The 18,835-nt window shown below is 39.7% G+C and overlaps 1 protein-coding gene across 1 annotated transcript; it reads left to right on the top strand.

Moving 5' to 3' along the window:
- Positions 1 to 11,014: 11,014 nt before the first annotated feature.
- LOC141653170 (uncharacterized) lies at positions 11,015 to 13,189 on the top strand (the record flags this gene model as incomplete). Its single annotated transcript, XM_074460849.1, is given in 3 exon segments — positions 11,015 to 11,114; positions 11,916 to 12,336; positions 13,093 to 13,189. Coding segments are annotated over 2 exon segments (450 nt in total), but the record flags the coding sequence as incomplete, so codon positions are not given.
- Between the last annotated feature and the right edge of the window lie 5,646 nt (positions 13,190 to 18,835).

The raw sequence follows: 18,835 nt of genomic DNA, 5'->3' as shown, positions 1-18,835 counted from the left end.
GGAAGTACCTAAACTACACTTGTTGTTTTAAGCCGATCTGAATTATCCGACCGATATGGTTGAATACTTTGTATGTATTAAATTTTACGGCACGAGTTCTAAACTAGTTTTACTTAGGCCCTATTTTTTCTGGCTTTTTAGAGCTGAATTGAGCTGAATTGAATGGAATCGAATTTGGAATCGAATTTGAATCGAATGGAATGAAGCCAATCGAATCGAAATAATCTGAATCAATAGAGCCGAAATAAGTGAATCGAATCGAATGGAGCTGAACTGAACTGAATGGAGTTGAGCTGAACTGAATTGAGCTGAACTGAACTAAGCTGATTGGAGCTGAATTGAACTGAATTAATATTAATATTAATATTAATACTAAATAATAATAATAATAATAATAATAATATTAAATAATAATAATAATAATAATAATTTATTATTATTATTATCATTATTATTATTATTGTTATTATTACTACTAATACTACTACTACTATTATTTGTTTTTTTATAAAAACGTAAAATTTTATTATTATTATTATTATTATTATTATTATTATTATTATTATTATTATTATTATTATTATTATTATTATTATTACTACTACTACTACTACTACTACTACTATAAGAAGAAGAACATTACTAATAATAATATTACTACTAGTAATTATACTAATTTGTGTGATTAACTAGCTAGCCACCATAAACCACAGTACACCATCAATTTTATTAGGTGAAATAATGGAGCACCGATTTGCTAGATTGTTGTTCAAAGTCTATCCATGTATCATCCTAATTTGAGTGATTAGGTAGTCACCACGAAGCAACAACAATCCTAATTTAATAATTAGATAAATAAAAATTGACAAGCCCTAATTTCATCTTTAACAAACAAATAAAATTTGATTGATTAATTAAAACTCAACAAATAATATTAATAATTGATAAACAAGTAAATTAATTTATTATTTGATAAATTAGAATCCATCTTGTAAGTTTTAAGTCATTTGAGCAATTAAATTAAGTTTTAGGGAAAAAAATTGATTCAAGAGTCCATTTGGTTCAGTTTTAGGTAAAAAGGGTACAAAATAGAACGTTTATGAAAAAGTGTATGTGAAAAACTAAAGTTCGTATATGAAAAAACAATTAGGTATTAATAATATTAATATTAAAATTAACAATGTTATTAATAACGGTTTTTCTAACCTATGCCTACTAGGCATAGGATAAGAAACCCAAAAAGGAAAGAAATAAATGATATTTGTATGGGAAATTAATAATTAATATTCATATTCATATTCATATTAATAATAGGTGGAAGATGGATTTTGGACCAAGTAAGCTTGATCTTGACTTTTGGCAAGCCACAAAATGGTAAGGTAGAGCCTTCTTTAGACCAATGCATCCATATCTGGTCTCTCTTAGGTGAGTGTAGGTCTCCTTATATTGTGTGTTACATCAAAACGCACAAGTATGGTCTTTATTTCATCTCTTGTTAAGCATGCATTCATTTGTTAAAGCATTTTGGAGCCATTCACATGTTAAATTTAGCCTTTTTGACCCCTTCACAAAATTTATCCCTAGCTACGTCATTGAAATTGTCTACCCTTGTTGAGCTAGTAGCTTTGTTTGTCCTTGTTTGGGTGCTCAATTGGGATTTATTTCAAAGTTTGGACAATCATGTGAGCTTGGTCTTAATGCTCAAGAAATAAAAGAAGAAAAAGTGATGATGAATTGAAATGGAAAAAATCAAGAAGGAAAAAAAAAAAGTTGAGAAAAAGAAATGAAAAAAAAAGCATGAAAGAAAATGAAAAAAAAAAGAAGTATGAATTAAAAAAGAAAAAAGAGAAGAAGAAGTTGATGTGAGAAATTCTCATACATTATTCATATATTTTGGAGAGTTTACTTATGATTAAATTGCAAATTGGGTTGTAATTGGGATTGAGCACCTTTACATTTTGGTAGTTGCTAGCTTGACTTAGCTCCACATTACCATAACTCATTTGTTCCCCTTTCTTGCCCATGTTTATTTACCTTCTTCTTACCCTTGGCTTCTTTACATGCTTGCATTTGATTATTTTGTCTTATGATTTGATTGATTACCATATTAGATTGCGGGCACACTCTCATGAGTCGAGGATTGTTGAGTGATTAATCACAAAATGTCCTTTTACACAAAATTGAGTTATGAGTGGATCGTGAGAGTCCGAAAGTCAAAAGATCATGCAAGAGCCGAAAAGTTTACTTGAAGTCATCCACGCTACGCCGCCGTGTAAATCTCATCCATGATTTTGCTTATCCTTATGCCCATGTGTTTTCGGGATTTGAATCAATTGCTTGTTAGCTGCTTGGGATTTGCAATGTTGGGATGATCTTGCTTGAGGACAAGCAAGGACTTAGCTTGGGGGAGTTTGATAAGTGCATTTTCTATACATTTTAACCCCTTATATTAGCTTTATTTCACATGTCATTTAGCATTTATCTTAGTGTTTTATAAGCTAATATGTGTATTCTAGTATCTTTGCTTGTCTTGTCATATTTTGTAGGTACTTAAGCTTTTTGGAGCTAAAATATTACAAATAAGCTACTAGAACAAATAAGCTAAGTAAGAGCACAAGTTTGGGCTAAGTGTTGGAAGTGCATGAATTTTGCATGAAGAAAGTGTTGGATCAAAATGAAAATGCAAGCAAAGTCAATATGCAAGTCAAGCCCAAATTCAAAGTCCAAATTATGGTGGAAAATATTGGATGCTAAGAAAAGCTTTGGATGCTAATATCACATTTAACCATGTGATTAAGGAGGCATTAAGAATTTGCTTGGGATTCCTTTTGGCAATTACTCAAGAATTGAAGGAAAATTAAGAGTGTGTTTAGGATGACATTTTGGGATTCCTCTACAAAGTTTACTCCCTTATTTCCTATATAAGAGATGCTAATCTCACACACTACACACCATACACATACACAATTTCTCATAATTCTCTCTAAATTTAGTAGTTAGTTTAGATTAGTTCTTAGTTTAGTTTAGTTTAGATTTTATTTATACTATTTACATTTCCCATTTACATTTCAAGTTATAAACCAATTCACATTTATAAGTTATTTATATTACAATTATTGTTCTTCCATTTCCATATTACAAGGTAATTTCTATTTACATTTCCATTATGTTTATCATTTTATTTAGTATTAGTTTAGTTTACATTTCCACCATGTTAGAGTAGTTGCATTTGTCTAAGGAGTAAGGGAAACCATGCATGACTAAGTAAATTGTAAATGTTAAAATGAGGCTAAGTTAAATTGATAAATTGTTTCTATCACATGTTTGCATCGTCACGTTTAATCTATGTTTAAAGGCCTTATTCATTGATTAAGTTTGTTCATTCATTCTAAAAGTCGAGAGGCACGAAATTGAATTAGACTAAGCATGTGTAGTAGGACGACCTAGTCATGGACGAGAGTTTCTCTAGGACCCGGTCTATGGTTGACACTAATATCGTAAGGTGGGTGTCTTTAAGCCTAAGCATTTATCGTAAAATCAACTTCCTAACTTGACATGAGCATTTACATAATTAGCATGTGTGACCCGACCTCCCTAGACATTTTCTTTATTATTGTTTTATCATCACATCAAACCAATCAATCAACCGTTAACCTACCGAGATAAAAGTTCAATCCATATCAACTAATTAACAACTCCCGTCTCTCTGTGGTACGACCCCTACGTACTACATTCATTTGTTTTGTTAGGGTATAAATATTATCTTTGCATAGGTGTGCGATAGCCTATCAACCTACATGCTAAAATAAACGTGAAAATTTTTGAAATTTTGAAATTTTTCAATTTTTTTGAATTTTGATATATATATATATGAAATGAAATAACAAATGCAAACTGAAATGCAATAAACGTGAAACAGAAATGCAATGGAACATGTGAATGCAACGCAAAACCCTTCCCCAAACCAAATCACACAATGTCCCCATTGTGCAAAATTAAGCAAAGGAAATGGGAGTTGCGGAATTATAACTAAAATTAACATAGAAGAAGGACTCGAAAACTCACAAGACTTTAAGCGCATCAAAAAGGAAACCTCCCCAAACCAGCGTGAGTTAGGAGGTTTTAGTAGCCAACAGTGCTACCAACAAGTACCTGAAAAGACAAACAAAAGTGCCGCGCATAATTTCCGAGAAAGCAATTTATGAAACGCAAAATTATGTGCACAATAAGGAAATGGAAGAAAACAGAAATAAATCGGAGAATAAAGTGGAGAAAAGACTCCCTCAACTCCGCAAATCGACCAAACGCAAAGCAGGGAATGATCGAAAACAGTGCACAAGACGGACGGTCGATCGACCACCTTACCCAGTCGATCGACCAAGATGACGGAAACAGAAGCGTCTGGAACTGTAGCACTCAGTCGATCGACTAAGATGGCCAGTTGATCGACTGAAATAGCTGCTGTAACTTTCTGATTTATTCGAATTAGCTCAATAAATTGAGCTAACAAGGTCTATAAACCTGCAAATACACATAATAATGCGCCCAAAATTGCGCAAAACCCAAAGTAACAGTCTAAAGTTTATAAAAATCCTAAGCAAACCAAACTAAGCGAAGTTTCGCGCACACGAAAAACGATAAATAGTCTAAAAGCAATAAATTGTCTTAAAAAGGTCTAAGAAACGAATCAACAGAAACTACGAAAAATCTCCGACTAAGGCTTCTGTCTACATGAAGTAGCTTCCGTAGTGCGCATCTCAGAAGCTGGACTCCACTCTACTCCGCCTGGAATACTCAACGGATCATCTCTAGCATCTTCCCAAGCATGGCCATCATCTTATAGCTCCTCACACTCAAGATCCGACTCCGAAATTTTGACTGGCTCCTTCTTCTTGGGCTCCTCATCTGGCTCCTCGTCAGTTGCATAGCTCAGACATCCCAAACCGCCTCTCTGAACAATGGGCTCCTTCACAGCTGGAGCGATTAGCGGTTCTTTCTTCCCCAAACCGGTTCCTGCAACATCCAAAACAGAAGATTTGTCCTCCAATTTGCTCCCATTCTGGGGCGGAGGTGTCATAACAGGAATAGGCACAGGTAATGAAGGAGGAGTGTCAGTAATTACAACATAAGACTTACGAGTAGAAATCGCATTACAAGTCACAGGACACATAACATCTTTCTTCCTATAAGTCTGGGCAAAACTAATGGACTGCTTCCCCACCTTAAAGGTCAGTGTCCCTGAGCCAACATCAATAATCGCACCCGTGTGCGAAAAGGGTCTACCCAAAATGATAGGGATATGGGCATTCTCGGGTATGTCTAATACAATAAAGTCAACTGGGAAGAAGAATTTTCCTATTTGCACAGGAATATCTTCTAGGACTCCTACGGGCTGGACCGCAGAACGATCAACCATTTGCAATGTCATATTAGTGACCGCAAATGTAGTCAATCCTAATCTCCTAGCAAGACTCAAAGGCATGACACTAATACTAGCCCCTAAATCACATAATGCCTTCTCAATTGAGAAGGTACCAATATTACAAGGGACTGAAAAACTACCCGGGTCAGCTAACTTGTGTGGAGCAGTGTGAGTCAAATAAGAGCTAGATTCTTCAGTTAAATTAACAGACTCGACCCTATCAAGTTTCCGCTTCTTATTTAAAAGTTGTTTCATGAATTTCATATAAGCGGGAACTTGATTTACCAACTCAAGAAAAGGTACTTACACATTAAGACTATGAATGACATTTTTAAATTTTTCAAAATATACCTCATCCTTTGTTGGTACTAGCCTCTCTGGATATGGGGTTGTCAGAAGTAGCTTAGCCCTCTCCTCTAGGTCTCTCATACCGGCATCGGTGGACTTAGGCTGAAAATCCACTACTTTATCCTTGTTATAGCTCGAACCTTCTTCAGTCCGTCTCAGGAATGAACCATTGACCGTCGTAGGGTCATACTTTGGAATCGGAATGGACCCATCAATATCTGGATCTTGCCTCGATAGTTTCGGAGTCGTCGTACCCCGAAACAAGAAGTCCCTCAAGTTGTCTGGCATTGGAGGATGAAATGTTTCGTCATCAGCTGCTTCCTCAGTCGATCGACCATGTTGGTCAGTCGATCGACTGTTTCAACATATCGAAGCTATGTCATTTCGCAGACGGTCGATCGATCGGGTGATGTGGTCGATCGACCTTGATTCTTGTTGATCGTCTTTTTCTCGCCCTTTTTCTTCTTCCCTTTTTCGTGACTTTCTCGGGTCCATCGAGAGCAGACCCGCTCCTCGGCGTCATTGCATGTACGGTCTCAATACGGCGATTCGAGAGAGTGAAATTGACTCGGTATCTCAGCTGCATTCTTGTCTAATGTAGCAATTTGAGATTTCAGCTCCATCATTGAGACCTCATTTGCCGCATTACTTTTCTGTACCTCTACCATAAGCAGCTGCACTAGACTTATCAACTCTGCAACTTCATTATTTGACTCTTGCTGTGACGGAGTGGATGGTGGTGGGGCTTCATAAGGAGGCACATATGGTTGATGCGGTGAAGTAGGAGCGTAATTATACGAATTGTCGAGCTGAAGTTGATGAAAAGCAAACATCTTCTCCTTAGGGTTCCTGCATGCCTCAGATGTGTGTCCCGCTCCGCCGCATCTCCCACAAAACGGCACATCTTTGCTCCGAGAATGGAACATGGGTGCACCCTTCTGAAATCTTGTAGATAGGACTGTAGGACCTAACAAAACAACACTAGAGGAAATGGTAAGAATCGCCTCAAGGTACTCGGTCTTCCTTGAGGCGAAACACGAACTAAAATAAAAAACAACTAAAACTAGCGCTGCCTCCCCGGCAACGGCGCCAAAATTTGATACCTGTCGAAGTAAGTATCAAAAATAATATTTATAAAACCAGACTACTACTAGCAAGTGGTAGTAAGGGTCGATCCACAAAGAGGTAGGGAATTCTAATTGTTTTAATTTTAGTCTATGAATTTCTGGGGGTTTTGGATTAAAGTTTATCTAAGTCTAAAATGCAAAAATAAATAGGCAAAGAATAAAATTTAGAGTAAGCAAATGATAAAAGAAGAGCTAAGACGGTCGGTTCACTATAGCTGCGATGGCACATAATCCTAGGTAACTTCAAAATACGGTCGCGAAGGATAGGGAAAACAAGTCCTCTCGGTCCATGTTAAAGGGTAGCTACTTCTCGGCCTATGCTACTAATCCCTAAGTCTCATCCCTCTTAAACTAAAAGAATAAGAAATCTCAAAAGTTTTCCCGCCTAAATGAATTAGGCTATAAATGGGCTTCATAACATCATATCTACAACTGGGCCATCTTGATTGATTTCGACTTAAGTTATAAATGGACTTCATAATATCATTTCTACAACTGAACCATACGGATTAATTTCGTACAATAAATAATTCTATATACCATTTTAAAAAGGATAATATTCTTTTAACTTGCATAGACATATTAACGGATATTCTTATTTTGCTACATACATGAAATTGCACTACTTATATGTACAATGTGATATAAATATTTTTATTTATGATATTTTTTTTCCCACTTTAACTTAATATCCATCTTTGCTCCATACTATATGAAAACTTAAATTTTGGTTACTTTTTTTTTAATTGTTTGTATAACGCCTTCAGTGGATATAGTGATATAATTAAAAATAACGTTTTATTAAAACAAAGTTAATAAAATAATTTTTGTAAAACCGACAATCTTATACGGAGTAAAAAGTGTTAAACAATCTCTTTTCTAGCTGTTAATACAAAATTACTAATAGTAAATTTTATAATTAAATTTCAAATGGAGTTAAATACCAATAGTATAATTATTAAATTCTCTAATATTCTTATCTAAAAAACCGCGCATTTGCGCGGGATCAATACTAGTTAATACTAACTCTCGTTCTTGATTAATGATTCTTAATGCAAACTAAATCATGTTATCTCTCGATCTTAGCAATTTAGTCGTTTTAGTTCGTTAATTATTGTCCATTCCTATCTCTCGATCTATGGGATGGTCAAGTTTAAGCATCTATCAAGTCTCATTTCGGTCTCATTGAAAGATAAAGCACTTAACGAAACAAACAAAGCAAAACCAGACGCGTAACCAGTCGATCGACCATGGGTACCGGTCGATCGACCATACCGTGAATCGAAATCGCCTATAATTTATGCCATCTACGCTATAGCTCCCCTACGTCCTAGCAATGGTGATTTAGCTACTCATATTCATGCAAATAACAACAATGAAATTGGTAATTAAAACAATAAATGAAAGCATAATTGAACTAATTAAATTGATAAAACACATAAAACTATACTAGAGTTCAAGGGATCTAATCTAGCAATTTCTAAACTAATAAAATAGTAAGAACAAACTGAAATAAAGGAACAAGGATTACCGAAATTGGAACAAGCGAAGAATAGATCCGAAAGCAATGAGAACTTTATTGATAAATTGAATGTGAATGAAAACCTAAAGTAAAGTAATCTCCAAAACTAGATGCCTGATAGAGGAGAGTTGTGTTACGTTATATAGAAGAAGTTGTAATACTCCGTATTTATAAGTCTTGGGGTACTCTATCGAGTAGCCCTTACTCTGTCGAGTAAGGGTAAGTTGCGAAATAAAATAGTTTCTGACTGTTGGGTACTCGATCGAGTAGCTGGGGTACTCGATCGAGTAAGAAATACTCGATCGAGTACCTTGGGTACTCGATCGAGTGTCCGGTTTTACGGGGAGTTTTCTCGGGTTTTGTTAATTATGCGATTAAGGTATTTAAGTATCGTCGTCATTGTTTTAAATCACTTTTACAAAACCTAAAACCCTGTTTAAGAGAGAAAGCAACAAGTTCATCTTCCTAATCGCATTCTTAGCAATTCCGGAGTTCGAGACGGTCGGTTCTTGTCGTTATTCGTATCGTTGGGTTCCTTGCGTCGAGGGTAAGATCTACGTACCCTTTTTATTGTTTTTCCCTTGATTTGGTTAAACCCTAATTTAGAGATTGGGGGTTTTTGTGTGTAGTATGTGATGTGTAGCCTCTATGTGTTATATGATAGGAGGAGGGTTCGTAGAAGAGGCTTTTTGATCACGTTGTTGATACCGTCTGATTGTTGTGCTTTCCGGGTAGGATTTCTACTCGGTATTAGTCCCATAATGGGATATTGGTGATGTGTTGTATTTGGTTGTTTGATATAATGATTGTCTTGTGTTTGTGGTTGTGATTCTTGTTGATGGTTCTCGAGATGCGTTCTCGGGTGAGTGGGGTCACTTGCGGGAGTGACTTCACGCCCTAGTTTCGCCCTTCGTGGAACCCGCCACGGAAGGGGATGTGCACATTAATGGACCGGGTTATCGCTCACTATGTGGAGCGGGGATTTGGTGGGTACGGCTGCGGTCCCCCATCGGCGGTGGGTCCAAAGTGGACGGTCGGGATTGAGATGATGGGAATTGGTTGGTTTGTGTGTGTGTGTGTGTGTGATTAAGTTGTCGCTTTATCTTATTATTGTTATACATGTTGATTGTGTGATTAGTACGACCCGGTGTTGTTTTGTAAACTGCGGTGATCCATTCGGGGATGGTGAGCGGATATTGAGCGAGTATTGAGATGAGTACTGGGATAGCCGGGATGCCACGACATGATGATAGGAGTCTTCCAATGTAGCCTTTAGTTTATTTACATTTCAGTTAGACCGTCAGTTTGAAATCATGTAACGTACTTTTGGTTTGGTTTTGAGGATTGTATCTATTCACTAAATTATTTATAATAAACATTGTTTCTTTATTGTTGTTTGATTATCATTGCCTCGGGTAACCGAGATGGTAATGTCTTCATACCTGAGTGGTCCTGGTAAGGCACTTGGAGTATGGGGGTGTTACAGAAGTAACGTAACCTAATTTCCTCAACTTAAGTACAATGGGCTTCTCGTCTTTTAATTCATGCATCAACTCGTGGGTGGTCGATCGACCACTTGTACCAGTCGATCGACCAAGAGTCTTTGTCTGAATGCATTCGACGATTCCTGCAGCGCGCACCGATCTTAAAACAGCTGCCATTTCTTTGTTACTTGGTCAAATCAGGCGTTCTACGCGGCGTTGGAAAGCTAAGAGGATAAGCTTTCACCTCCAGTTGGAATCACTCGATTATCAACTCTAGAACTCGAGATATTGCCATATGAAGCAGGCTGCAAAATCGTGAAGTGCTTCTTTGCTTGTTAAACTCGTACGCACCCATGCTTTTGCTATCTTTAGGCCTTGAAACGCGCACCAAGCTCATTCCTCGAGTCAATACTTCATGTCAAATCCTATGCTAAACATTCCGGGGCAGATTTGGTCCATTTTCCGCCATATTCTTCACATTCCTACAAAATCACACGAAAAGGAAGAAATACACGAAACAAGGGAAATAGTAGCATAAACTACTTAATTGAGCTCTGAAATGCGTGTGAAATGAGGTGCAAAACATCATATATTTGACACGCATCAAATTCCATAAAGTTCAATTCAGTTCAGACAGTTTCAGTCCAAAAGAACATGACCTTGGCGTTTGGTTCAAACATTAGGTATGGAATAGAATGAATTATAAGGAGGTATGGACTTAGAACCCATGCATGTTTAAAGTTGTTTGGTTCAATCCGGGTATGAGAATAATAATGTGTTGGGTGGAATGGAGTTAGAAACTTGGGGAGAGGGATGAGTATGAGATTCTAAGGGGTTGGAATGAAGTTATAATCCATCAGATATCTAACTCCATTCCAAAATGCTCCAACCAAACATTGGAATTGCGTGAATCCATTTCAATCCATTCCAAAAACTCCATCCTAACACCCTAATTCAATTCAGCTCATTTAAGTCAAAAAGAACACGGAAAAGGTAATGATAAAAATGACGAAACAAACGGTAACAAAGGGAATGAAGAGCTTTGATTCCCTTTCTCTTTCTTTTAGATCCCCAATCAATCCCCCCTCATTTTAATCGGATTACCGTATCACACCATAGTTTCCCACCCATTTTAACCGCAGCATGTGTACACCAACAACGAACTGATGAAGAGCCTCTAAAATTACAAACACTATAATCTCTGAATCCAGGTTCTATTTTTCTCAATGTTCTAAACTTTATGGTGATTTCACCTTTTTTTTTTTTTTTTTTTTTTTTTTTTTTTTTTTTTTTTTTAAACGTTTCTCAATTTTATTCACCCCTATATATAATTCCCATTGTTGAATTAAATACTTATAATCTATGCATTATTTGATTGTTTAGTACAGTAATTGTTATTTTTTTTTTAATTGTAGAGTGAAATACATTCTTGTTTCTCTGATTTCACTCTTATACGTTGATTAATTTATAGGACAATGTTAAAGTGTTGATTAATTTATAGGACAATGTTAAAGTATAATCCTTTTTGTAGTTATAATTACTGGGTTCTTCTTAATTTAGCCTGTTAATTAACATTATGAATTTGAATTTATTTCTTGCTTATTTTCTGGGTTTCTGTTGTATAAAAGATGTTTTCGAGGGATTAAGGGTTTAGAGTTAGATTATTGTATTTCTTGGGTTAATTTCCAAAAGTTTGAAGCTTTTATGTTAGCTGTTTGCACTAATTAAATCTCTAAGGCATACTGTTATTTGCTGATCTTTCTGCAAATTCGACGAAGTTCTGTCGTATTATAGTGTTTTGAGTTGTATATGAACTAATGAAGTACAGTTCACTCAATTGGCTCATTCGACTTCTTTTGCGTGGAGGAAAGGGTTAGATGGGACTAATTGAGTGAATTGGAGGGAGTAGTTCTATCATGTTAATTGGAATATGGTAAATTCTGAGTGCCTGTATCGTTTTGTTGGAATAATTGAATGATTCAGTCAATAACTTAGTGAGATGTTTACTGCAGTGTATTGATCACACTGGTGTTGTTAATATTGGAATCTTTCTGCTGGGTATTGGTTGATTTTCATCTGAATGGAGAGTGCAGACGGGATGGAGAATGACAACCCTTTCGAGGAGGGTGGGCATCCTACTGACCTGTCTCTTGTTGGTACTGAAGATGCAGATGAGGGTGAAGGAGAGGAGGAGGAAGAGGACGATGATGAGGAAGATGGAGATAGTGGTGAGGAAAATGAAGGGGAGGAAGGAGAGGATGAAATAGAGGGTGGGGAAGATAGGTCCATAGTGATATTTAAAGGAGGGATGGACCCTTTGGATTTTTTTGAGGGTAATGCTGTTGGGGGTCAACTTTACGAACAGTTTGAACGGATTGATTATGAAGCCTTGGCGGAGAAGAAACGAAAGTCCACGGAGTTTGATGATCAAGGGTATTTCACTCTTAATCCGCCCTGCTTTTTTCGTGCATTATCTTTTCTGCAATCTGATCACGTGTTTAATGTTGCGTATGTTCTATACTTCTATGTGAAAAGTAATACTCCTGTAGAGACTTTTTGGAGGTATGACATGATTTATTAGCAATAAAATAAAATATCAATATATGATTTTAACTTATTTGATCGCAAGGCATGTTGGTGTGTGTGCATGCTTGTGCTAAGATTTTAGACTCTTAGTGTTGGCCTGTGCGTGCTGCTGTTCCTGTTGCAAAACTTGCAATGTTTACTATCCTCTCTCATACATTTACTTGAAAATTAGCTCCCAAAACAGCCTCTTGTCTGAAAAGTTCCTTTTATATGCGGTGTTACTTGGAAGGTGCTGTAATTTTACTAATTATACAAGTCATTTTTCTTTTCCTTGTTAATTTTTAAGTAATTATGCATATCCAGAGGGCTGTAGTTAAAGTAGTTAACTTCAATTATTTTCAGATACACGTTGAAGCTTTAACATATGGTTATGCAACAACATGCATTTTTTTCATTTGACACTGTCCTTCTACTTTTATTGGTTGTTTAATTCTGTGTTTGTTCACTAAAATAAATCCTCATCAATTCATCATTATATAGAGAATAGGACTCTTGCTTTCATGATACATTTACTAAATTTGTGGAGCTTGGCTATTTTTTTTTTGGCTCTTGCGTCTGGTGGGTATATTACTGTGATAGATATCCTGATTGACTATTTGGCAGATACGGGTTAGTTAAGAAGTCTCGGCAAGCTATTGGAGCAACACTAGAAGAGGTAGCAGAAGTTATGAGTCTTGGTTGCCGTAGAGCACGAAAGAAGGTACTCCCTCCACATCATATTGTTCTTCCCACATTCCATTTTGGTCCACATCTTTTTATTTCTCTCATTAGAGAACTTTCCTTATTTGGCAAATATGAAGGGACTAAAACACTAATTTACTCCGATGCTAGACATATTAGCAACTCCATGTAGTGAGTTACTCCGTAGGATTCTAACGTTGACAATCAGATCAACCCCCAAATCTTCAACACCCCTACTCCAGCCTCCAAGCTCACTTACCTCCACCTTTATATCCACCACAACCTTTACTCACTCACTTGCCACTTACTACCCCTAAGGCCCTCTCTCTCTCACACACACACACACACACACACACACACCACCTACCACAATAATCTACTACCCCCGAACTCCCAACGTGTCACGATCCGAAACTTTGAGTCGGGGCGTGACGCGCACCCTTGTCTAAACACTCGACAAGAATGCAAGCGAGAGCGTCAAGCACTAGTGTTTGTCAAGCACTAGTGCATTCGTAATTGGTCTCGGGTTGTGAGTGTCGGAATCCTAGTCTCGATCGACACACACGGGCTTGTTAGTGAAGTGAAGGCAAGAGTCGTTCACAAGAAAGCAACAACAAGCAATAAGAAGGCAATTTGGTAGGAAGTAGATTTTTGATTGACTAGTACTCCCTAAAGAAGAAAATTTGATATTTACATCCCGGTAGCAGGAGACATTGAAATTACAAAACTAGTGTAGAATAGCGATATACCTATTTATGGAAAGAAAAGCTTAACTAAGACTATCCTAAACTAGAAAGCATTTACTAAAAATATACAAGAGGAAATGAAACTACATAGCATAAATAAACCTAAGGGTTCGAAGTGTGCGGATCGTCACACTCTCCCCCACCTAATCTGTTGCCGTCCTCGACAACGCTGGAACTCTTCAAGTCTTCAAGCCTGGATTAGCCGGCTTAGTCGGCTGATGTTGCTGGAAGTTGATTGGAACGGATGTTGGCGCGCTTGCTCTTGTTGCGGGTTGAATCTTCAGGATCTGGATGGTACGGCTTCAAGCAGCTCACATGGAAGACCGGGTGACACGTCACCCAGGCAGGGCGGTCAAGCTTGTAAGCAACTTGCCCAATCCGCTTGATCACTTGGATGAGGCCTTCATACTTTCGCACCGGCTTGTCTCTTCCCCTAAGAAATCTCATCTGCTCCTTATTCAACTTCACCATGACCATGTCGCCTACCTTGAACTCTCTTGGCCTCCGGTTCTCATCTGCCCACTTCTTCATGCGGCGGGACGCCTTCTCCAATTCCATTCTTTAGCAAACTCGTGAGCTTTCTTCGTTCGGCCACCGTAAAAATCTGCAACTGTGGGAGGTAATAACGGTTGTTGACTTGTGACAAGCTCAAACGGGCTCTTGTTAGAAGAGGAGCTCGTTTGAACATTAAAACAGAATTGGGCAACATCTAGGAGGCGCACCCACTCCATCTGGGTTGCTCCCACAAAATGTCTCAAGTACTCTTCCAACATGCTATTGAATCTTTCCGTCTGGCCATCTGTTTGAGGATGGTAACTTGAGGACATCCGAAGTTTAGAGCCCAGGAGCTGGAACAACTCTCCCCAAAATAGTCTCGTGAAGCGAGAGTCGCGATCACTGACTATACTTTGAGGTAGTCCCCAATATTTCACAACATTCTTGAAGAACATCGTGGCCGTCTCTTCAGCACTCCACGTCTTCGGAAGGGGAATGAATGTGGCATACTTTGAGAAGCGATCCACAATGACAAGGATCACACTGATGAAGTCCATCGAGATACTTTCCCATGGACGAGTTGGTACCGGTAAAGGATTTAGTAGCCCCCCGGTTTTTTTCTCGCTTTTTTCTCTCCCTTGTCTTTGGCATATCGCAGTCTTTCGTACTCCATCACATCATCCTTCATCTGCGGCCAGTAGTAGCTTCTCTTCGGTAGGCATAAGGTTCTCTGCCATCCCGGATGACCTGCCCACAATGTATCGTGGCACTCTTGCAATAGAATCTTTTGCAGCCCTGCTGCTTTTGGAACGAAGATCCGATGTCCCTTTGTGAACAAGAGGTCATCCTCCATCCAAAATTTGTGAGTCTTCCCTTCGATGGCTAATTGTTTCAGATTCCTTGCCACCGAGTCCTGGTCCTGGTCGAGGTGCTCTTTCACCTTAGCCTGAATATCGGTAGCCACTGTGGTGGTAGACAAATAAGCAATCGTGTGCAATGTGGCCAAATCACATCTTCGGCTGTTCGCGGCTCCTGGTGTGTAAGCGAATTCCACATCGAACTCTGCCAACAATTCTTGCCATCTAGCTTGTCGGTTGTTCAGCTGAGTCAAGAAGTCAAGAAGTGAGATGCTGCGATATTGTCAGTCTTGACAATGAACTTCGATCCCAAGAGATAGTGCCTCCATCCCCGCAAGCAATGAACAATAGCTAGGAGTTCCTTCTCTACCCTCTTGGAGTAGCACCCCCCGAGGGCGTAATCAGATGCATCCGTCTCAACTTCAAAAGGCTACATGATATCCGGCAACGCCAAGACCGGCTCCTGTACCACCGCTTCCTTGAGCTTCTCAAAGGCCCTCTTCTTGTCGATAGACCACTCCCACTTATTATCCTTCTTCAGCAAGTCGGTGAGCGGGGCAGCAATTTTCGAGTACGCTCGGATGAATATTCGATAGTAGTTTGCGAGCCCCAAGAAAGAGCGGAGCTCAGACACACTTCTTGGGTTCCCTACTCCTTGATAGCGGCAATCTTCTTCGGATCCATCTTCAGTTTGCCTTTGCCCACTATGTGACCAAGGAAATTCACTTCGGGTTGGACAAATTCACATTTTTCTCTTTTCACGAATAGGTGGTGGTTCTCTCGTAGCTTCGCGAACACCAACTCCAAGTGTTTTACGTGTTCAGCCAATGAACGACTATATACAACGATATCGTTATACCACCACGAATTTGTCTAAGTACTCGTGGAAAACATGGTTCATCAACGTACAAAACGTTGCAGGTGCGTTCGTCAAGCCAAAGGGCATGACCAACCATTCGAAAGACCCATACCTCGTCACATAAGCAGTTTTCGGCTCATCTCCTTCGGCAATTCGAAGTTCATGATAACCAGATCGTCAGGTTCGAGCTTGGTGAAGTATACAGCGCCTTGTAATTGATCGAACAAATCCGCTACCAATGGGATGGGTAGCGGTTCCTCATCGTCGACTTGTTCGAGTAGCGGTAGTCGATACACATCTCGGACTACCGTCTGTTTTTCCGGAAGGGCACGGGGCTCCATAGGGAGCTTTGGAAGGTCGTATCGACCGGATCGAATCGGATCGTCTGTTGTCTTCGTAGTTCCGTTAGTTCGGGAGGCGCCATCCGATATGGCCCTCGAGCGGGAGGTCTTGTGCCGGGAGTAATTGATTTGATGGTCTACCGAACGTCGGGGTGGCGGACTCAGGGTAATCGATCGGGCATCAAGTCCTTATTGTCTTCTAAGACCTTCTCTACTTGTGGTTCCACGTTGACAAGGGTGTCTTCTTTCATGGACACGGTACCACAAGTATGTAGGCTCTCCTTTTGAAGTCCCTCTTCAACCGCATTGCATTCTGAGAGGAGTGGCCCCTTTTGCTTTCGGTCAACTTCAACAGCTTTCACAAGACTTGGTTTTGATCCCATCATTATTAAAGACCCATTGTGGGGCGCCAGAAAGGTCGGGGTTTGCTTCAGAAAATCCATGCCGAGGACGATCTTGAAGTCATCCATAGGGACGAGCTTCACCGTCCATTCGCCCATCTTGATCACCACTTCTCTAGCCACACCCTCAATCGGCAAGGCCTTGGAATTGACAGCTTTCATGCTTCCTCCTTCTCGGTTCAACTTCATTCCGTTCCGAGTCTCTTCGCTTCGTCGGGGGTGACGAAATTATGGGAGGCGCCTGTATCTATCATAGCTCGAGTAGCCTTCCCATTGACGCTTATCTCCACGTACATCAGTTCCGTGGACTTGGTCTCTGAGCGTTCAGCGCCCTTGCCCATTGAGCACATCATGTGGACTGCTCCCATTCGAACCATTTCTCCTTACTCACTGACCTCATCATCATCGCACCCCTCTGTATCCTGTTCTATCCCCTCGGGATTCTGTTCTACTGACATTTTGGACAAATTCTTCTTGAGGGTGTTGAACTCCCCCGGTGAGGGCACTCGGACATTCAGTGCGGTCCTTTACAAAGGAAGCACGCGAACGGCTTCTTCCTAGCAGTTGACGCTTCAGAATTACTACCCTTAGAAGAGGTTTCGCCGGACCCCATCTCCTATTATCACCTCCGGGACGGAACCGACCATTACCCGTAGAGAGAGGTCTTGCTTTTGAAGTCGTCCCTCCAAACCTTTGGTTGCTTTCGCCCGTTGCAGCGAATCCCTTCTTCTGGAAGGTTTCGCGCTCCGTGTAATAGTCAACTAGCCTTTCAGTCGCAGTCGCTGTCAGGTCATTGTCGCATGATTTCTCGCTGAGCCCACTCCTTGAAGCCATCAATAAACTGAAACACCCGATCCTTCTCGGTCATGTCCGTCATCTCCAACATACAAGCCGAATACGCTTTTACATAATCACGAATCGAGCCTGTATGTTTGAAGTTTTTTAATTTCCTTCGAACTAGGAAATCGGTGTTCTCCGGGTAGAATTGCTCCTTGAAGAGTCGCTTGAAATCGTCCCATGACTCTAGCCTAATGGTCCCTGCCTCGATCTCGGCATGTTTCGAGCGCCACCATCACTCGGAAGTATTGTTCCATGTCGAAGATGAAGTTATCGACTTCTTTCGAATCTCTCGCCCCACTATACTTGAGGGGTGTAGGCGGCTTCACCTTAGGAGTTCCACCAAAACTCCCGTCCGCGGCCATTTTCATCAAGGTATTGCACATGTTCTCGAGTTGCTCGACTTTTTCATAAAGATAACCCACATCCGAGTTATACTCTTTCGGAATCGCCTCTTCGACGGCCACAAGGCGGCTCTCGTGCCTCTTTATGGACTCGTCTACGTCCTCGAAGCGGACATCATGCCCCTTTACCGTCTCATCAACTACTTGGTGAGTACTCTCCAAACTCACAATGAGAGCCTCCAAGGATGAAATTTTCTCGTCCATCAATCTCTCTAAAGCCGCCACTCTGGCCTTAGTGTCACTTTTGTTCCCACTCGGATCTACCGCCTTTGATGCCATCGTATACAACAGATGTCACGGTCCGAAACTTTGAGTCGGGGCGTGACGCGCACCCTTGTCTAAACACTCGACAAGAATGCAAGCGAGAGCGTCAAGCACTAGTGCATTCGTAATCGGTCTCGGGTTGTGGGTGTCGGAATCCTAGTCTCGATCGACACACACGGGCTTGTTAGTGAAGTGAAGGCAAGAGTCGTTCACAAGAAAGTAACAACAAACAATAAGAAGGCAACTTGGGTAGGAAGTAGATTTTTGATTGACTAGTACTCCCTAAAGAGGGAAATTTGATATTTACATCCCGGTAGCAGGAGACATTGAAATTACAAAACTAGTGTAGAATAGCGATATACCTATTTATGGAAAGAAAAGCTTAACTAAGACTATCCTAAACTAGAAAGCATTTATTAAAAATATACAAGAGGAAATGAAACTACATAGCATAAATAAAC

The sequence above is a fragment of the Silene latifolia genome, chromosome 4 (genome assembly GCF_048544455.1).
Source record: "Silene latifolia isolate original U9 population chromosome 4, ASM4854445v1, whole genome shotgun sequence".
Taxonomy (NCBI): domain Eukaryota; kingdom Viridiplantae; phylum Streptophyta; class Magnoliopsida; order Caryophyllales; family Caryophyllaceae; genus Silene; species Silene latifolia.
This window is presented reverse-complemented; position numbering and strand designations above follow the sequence as displayed.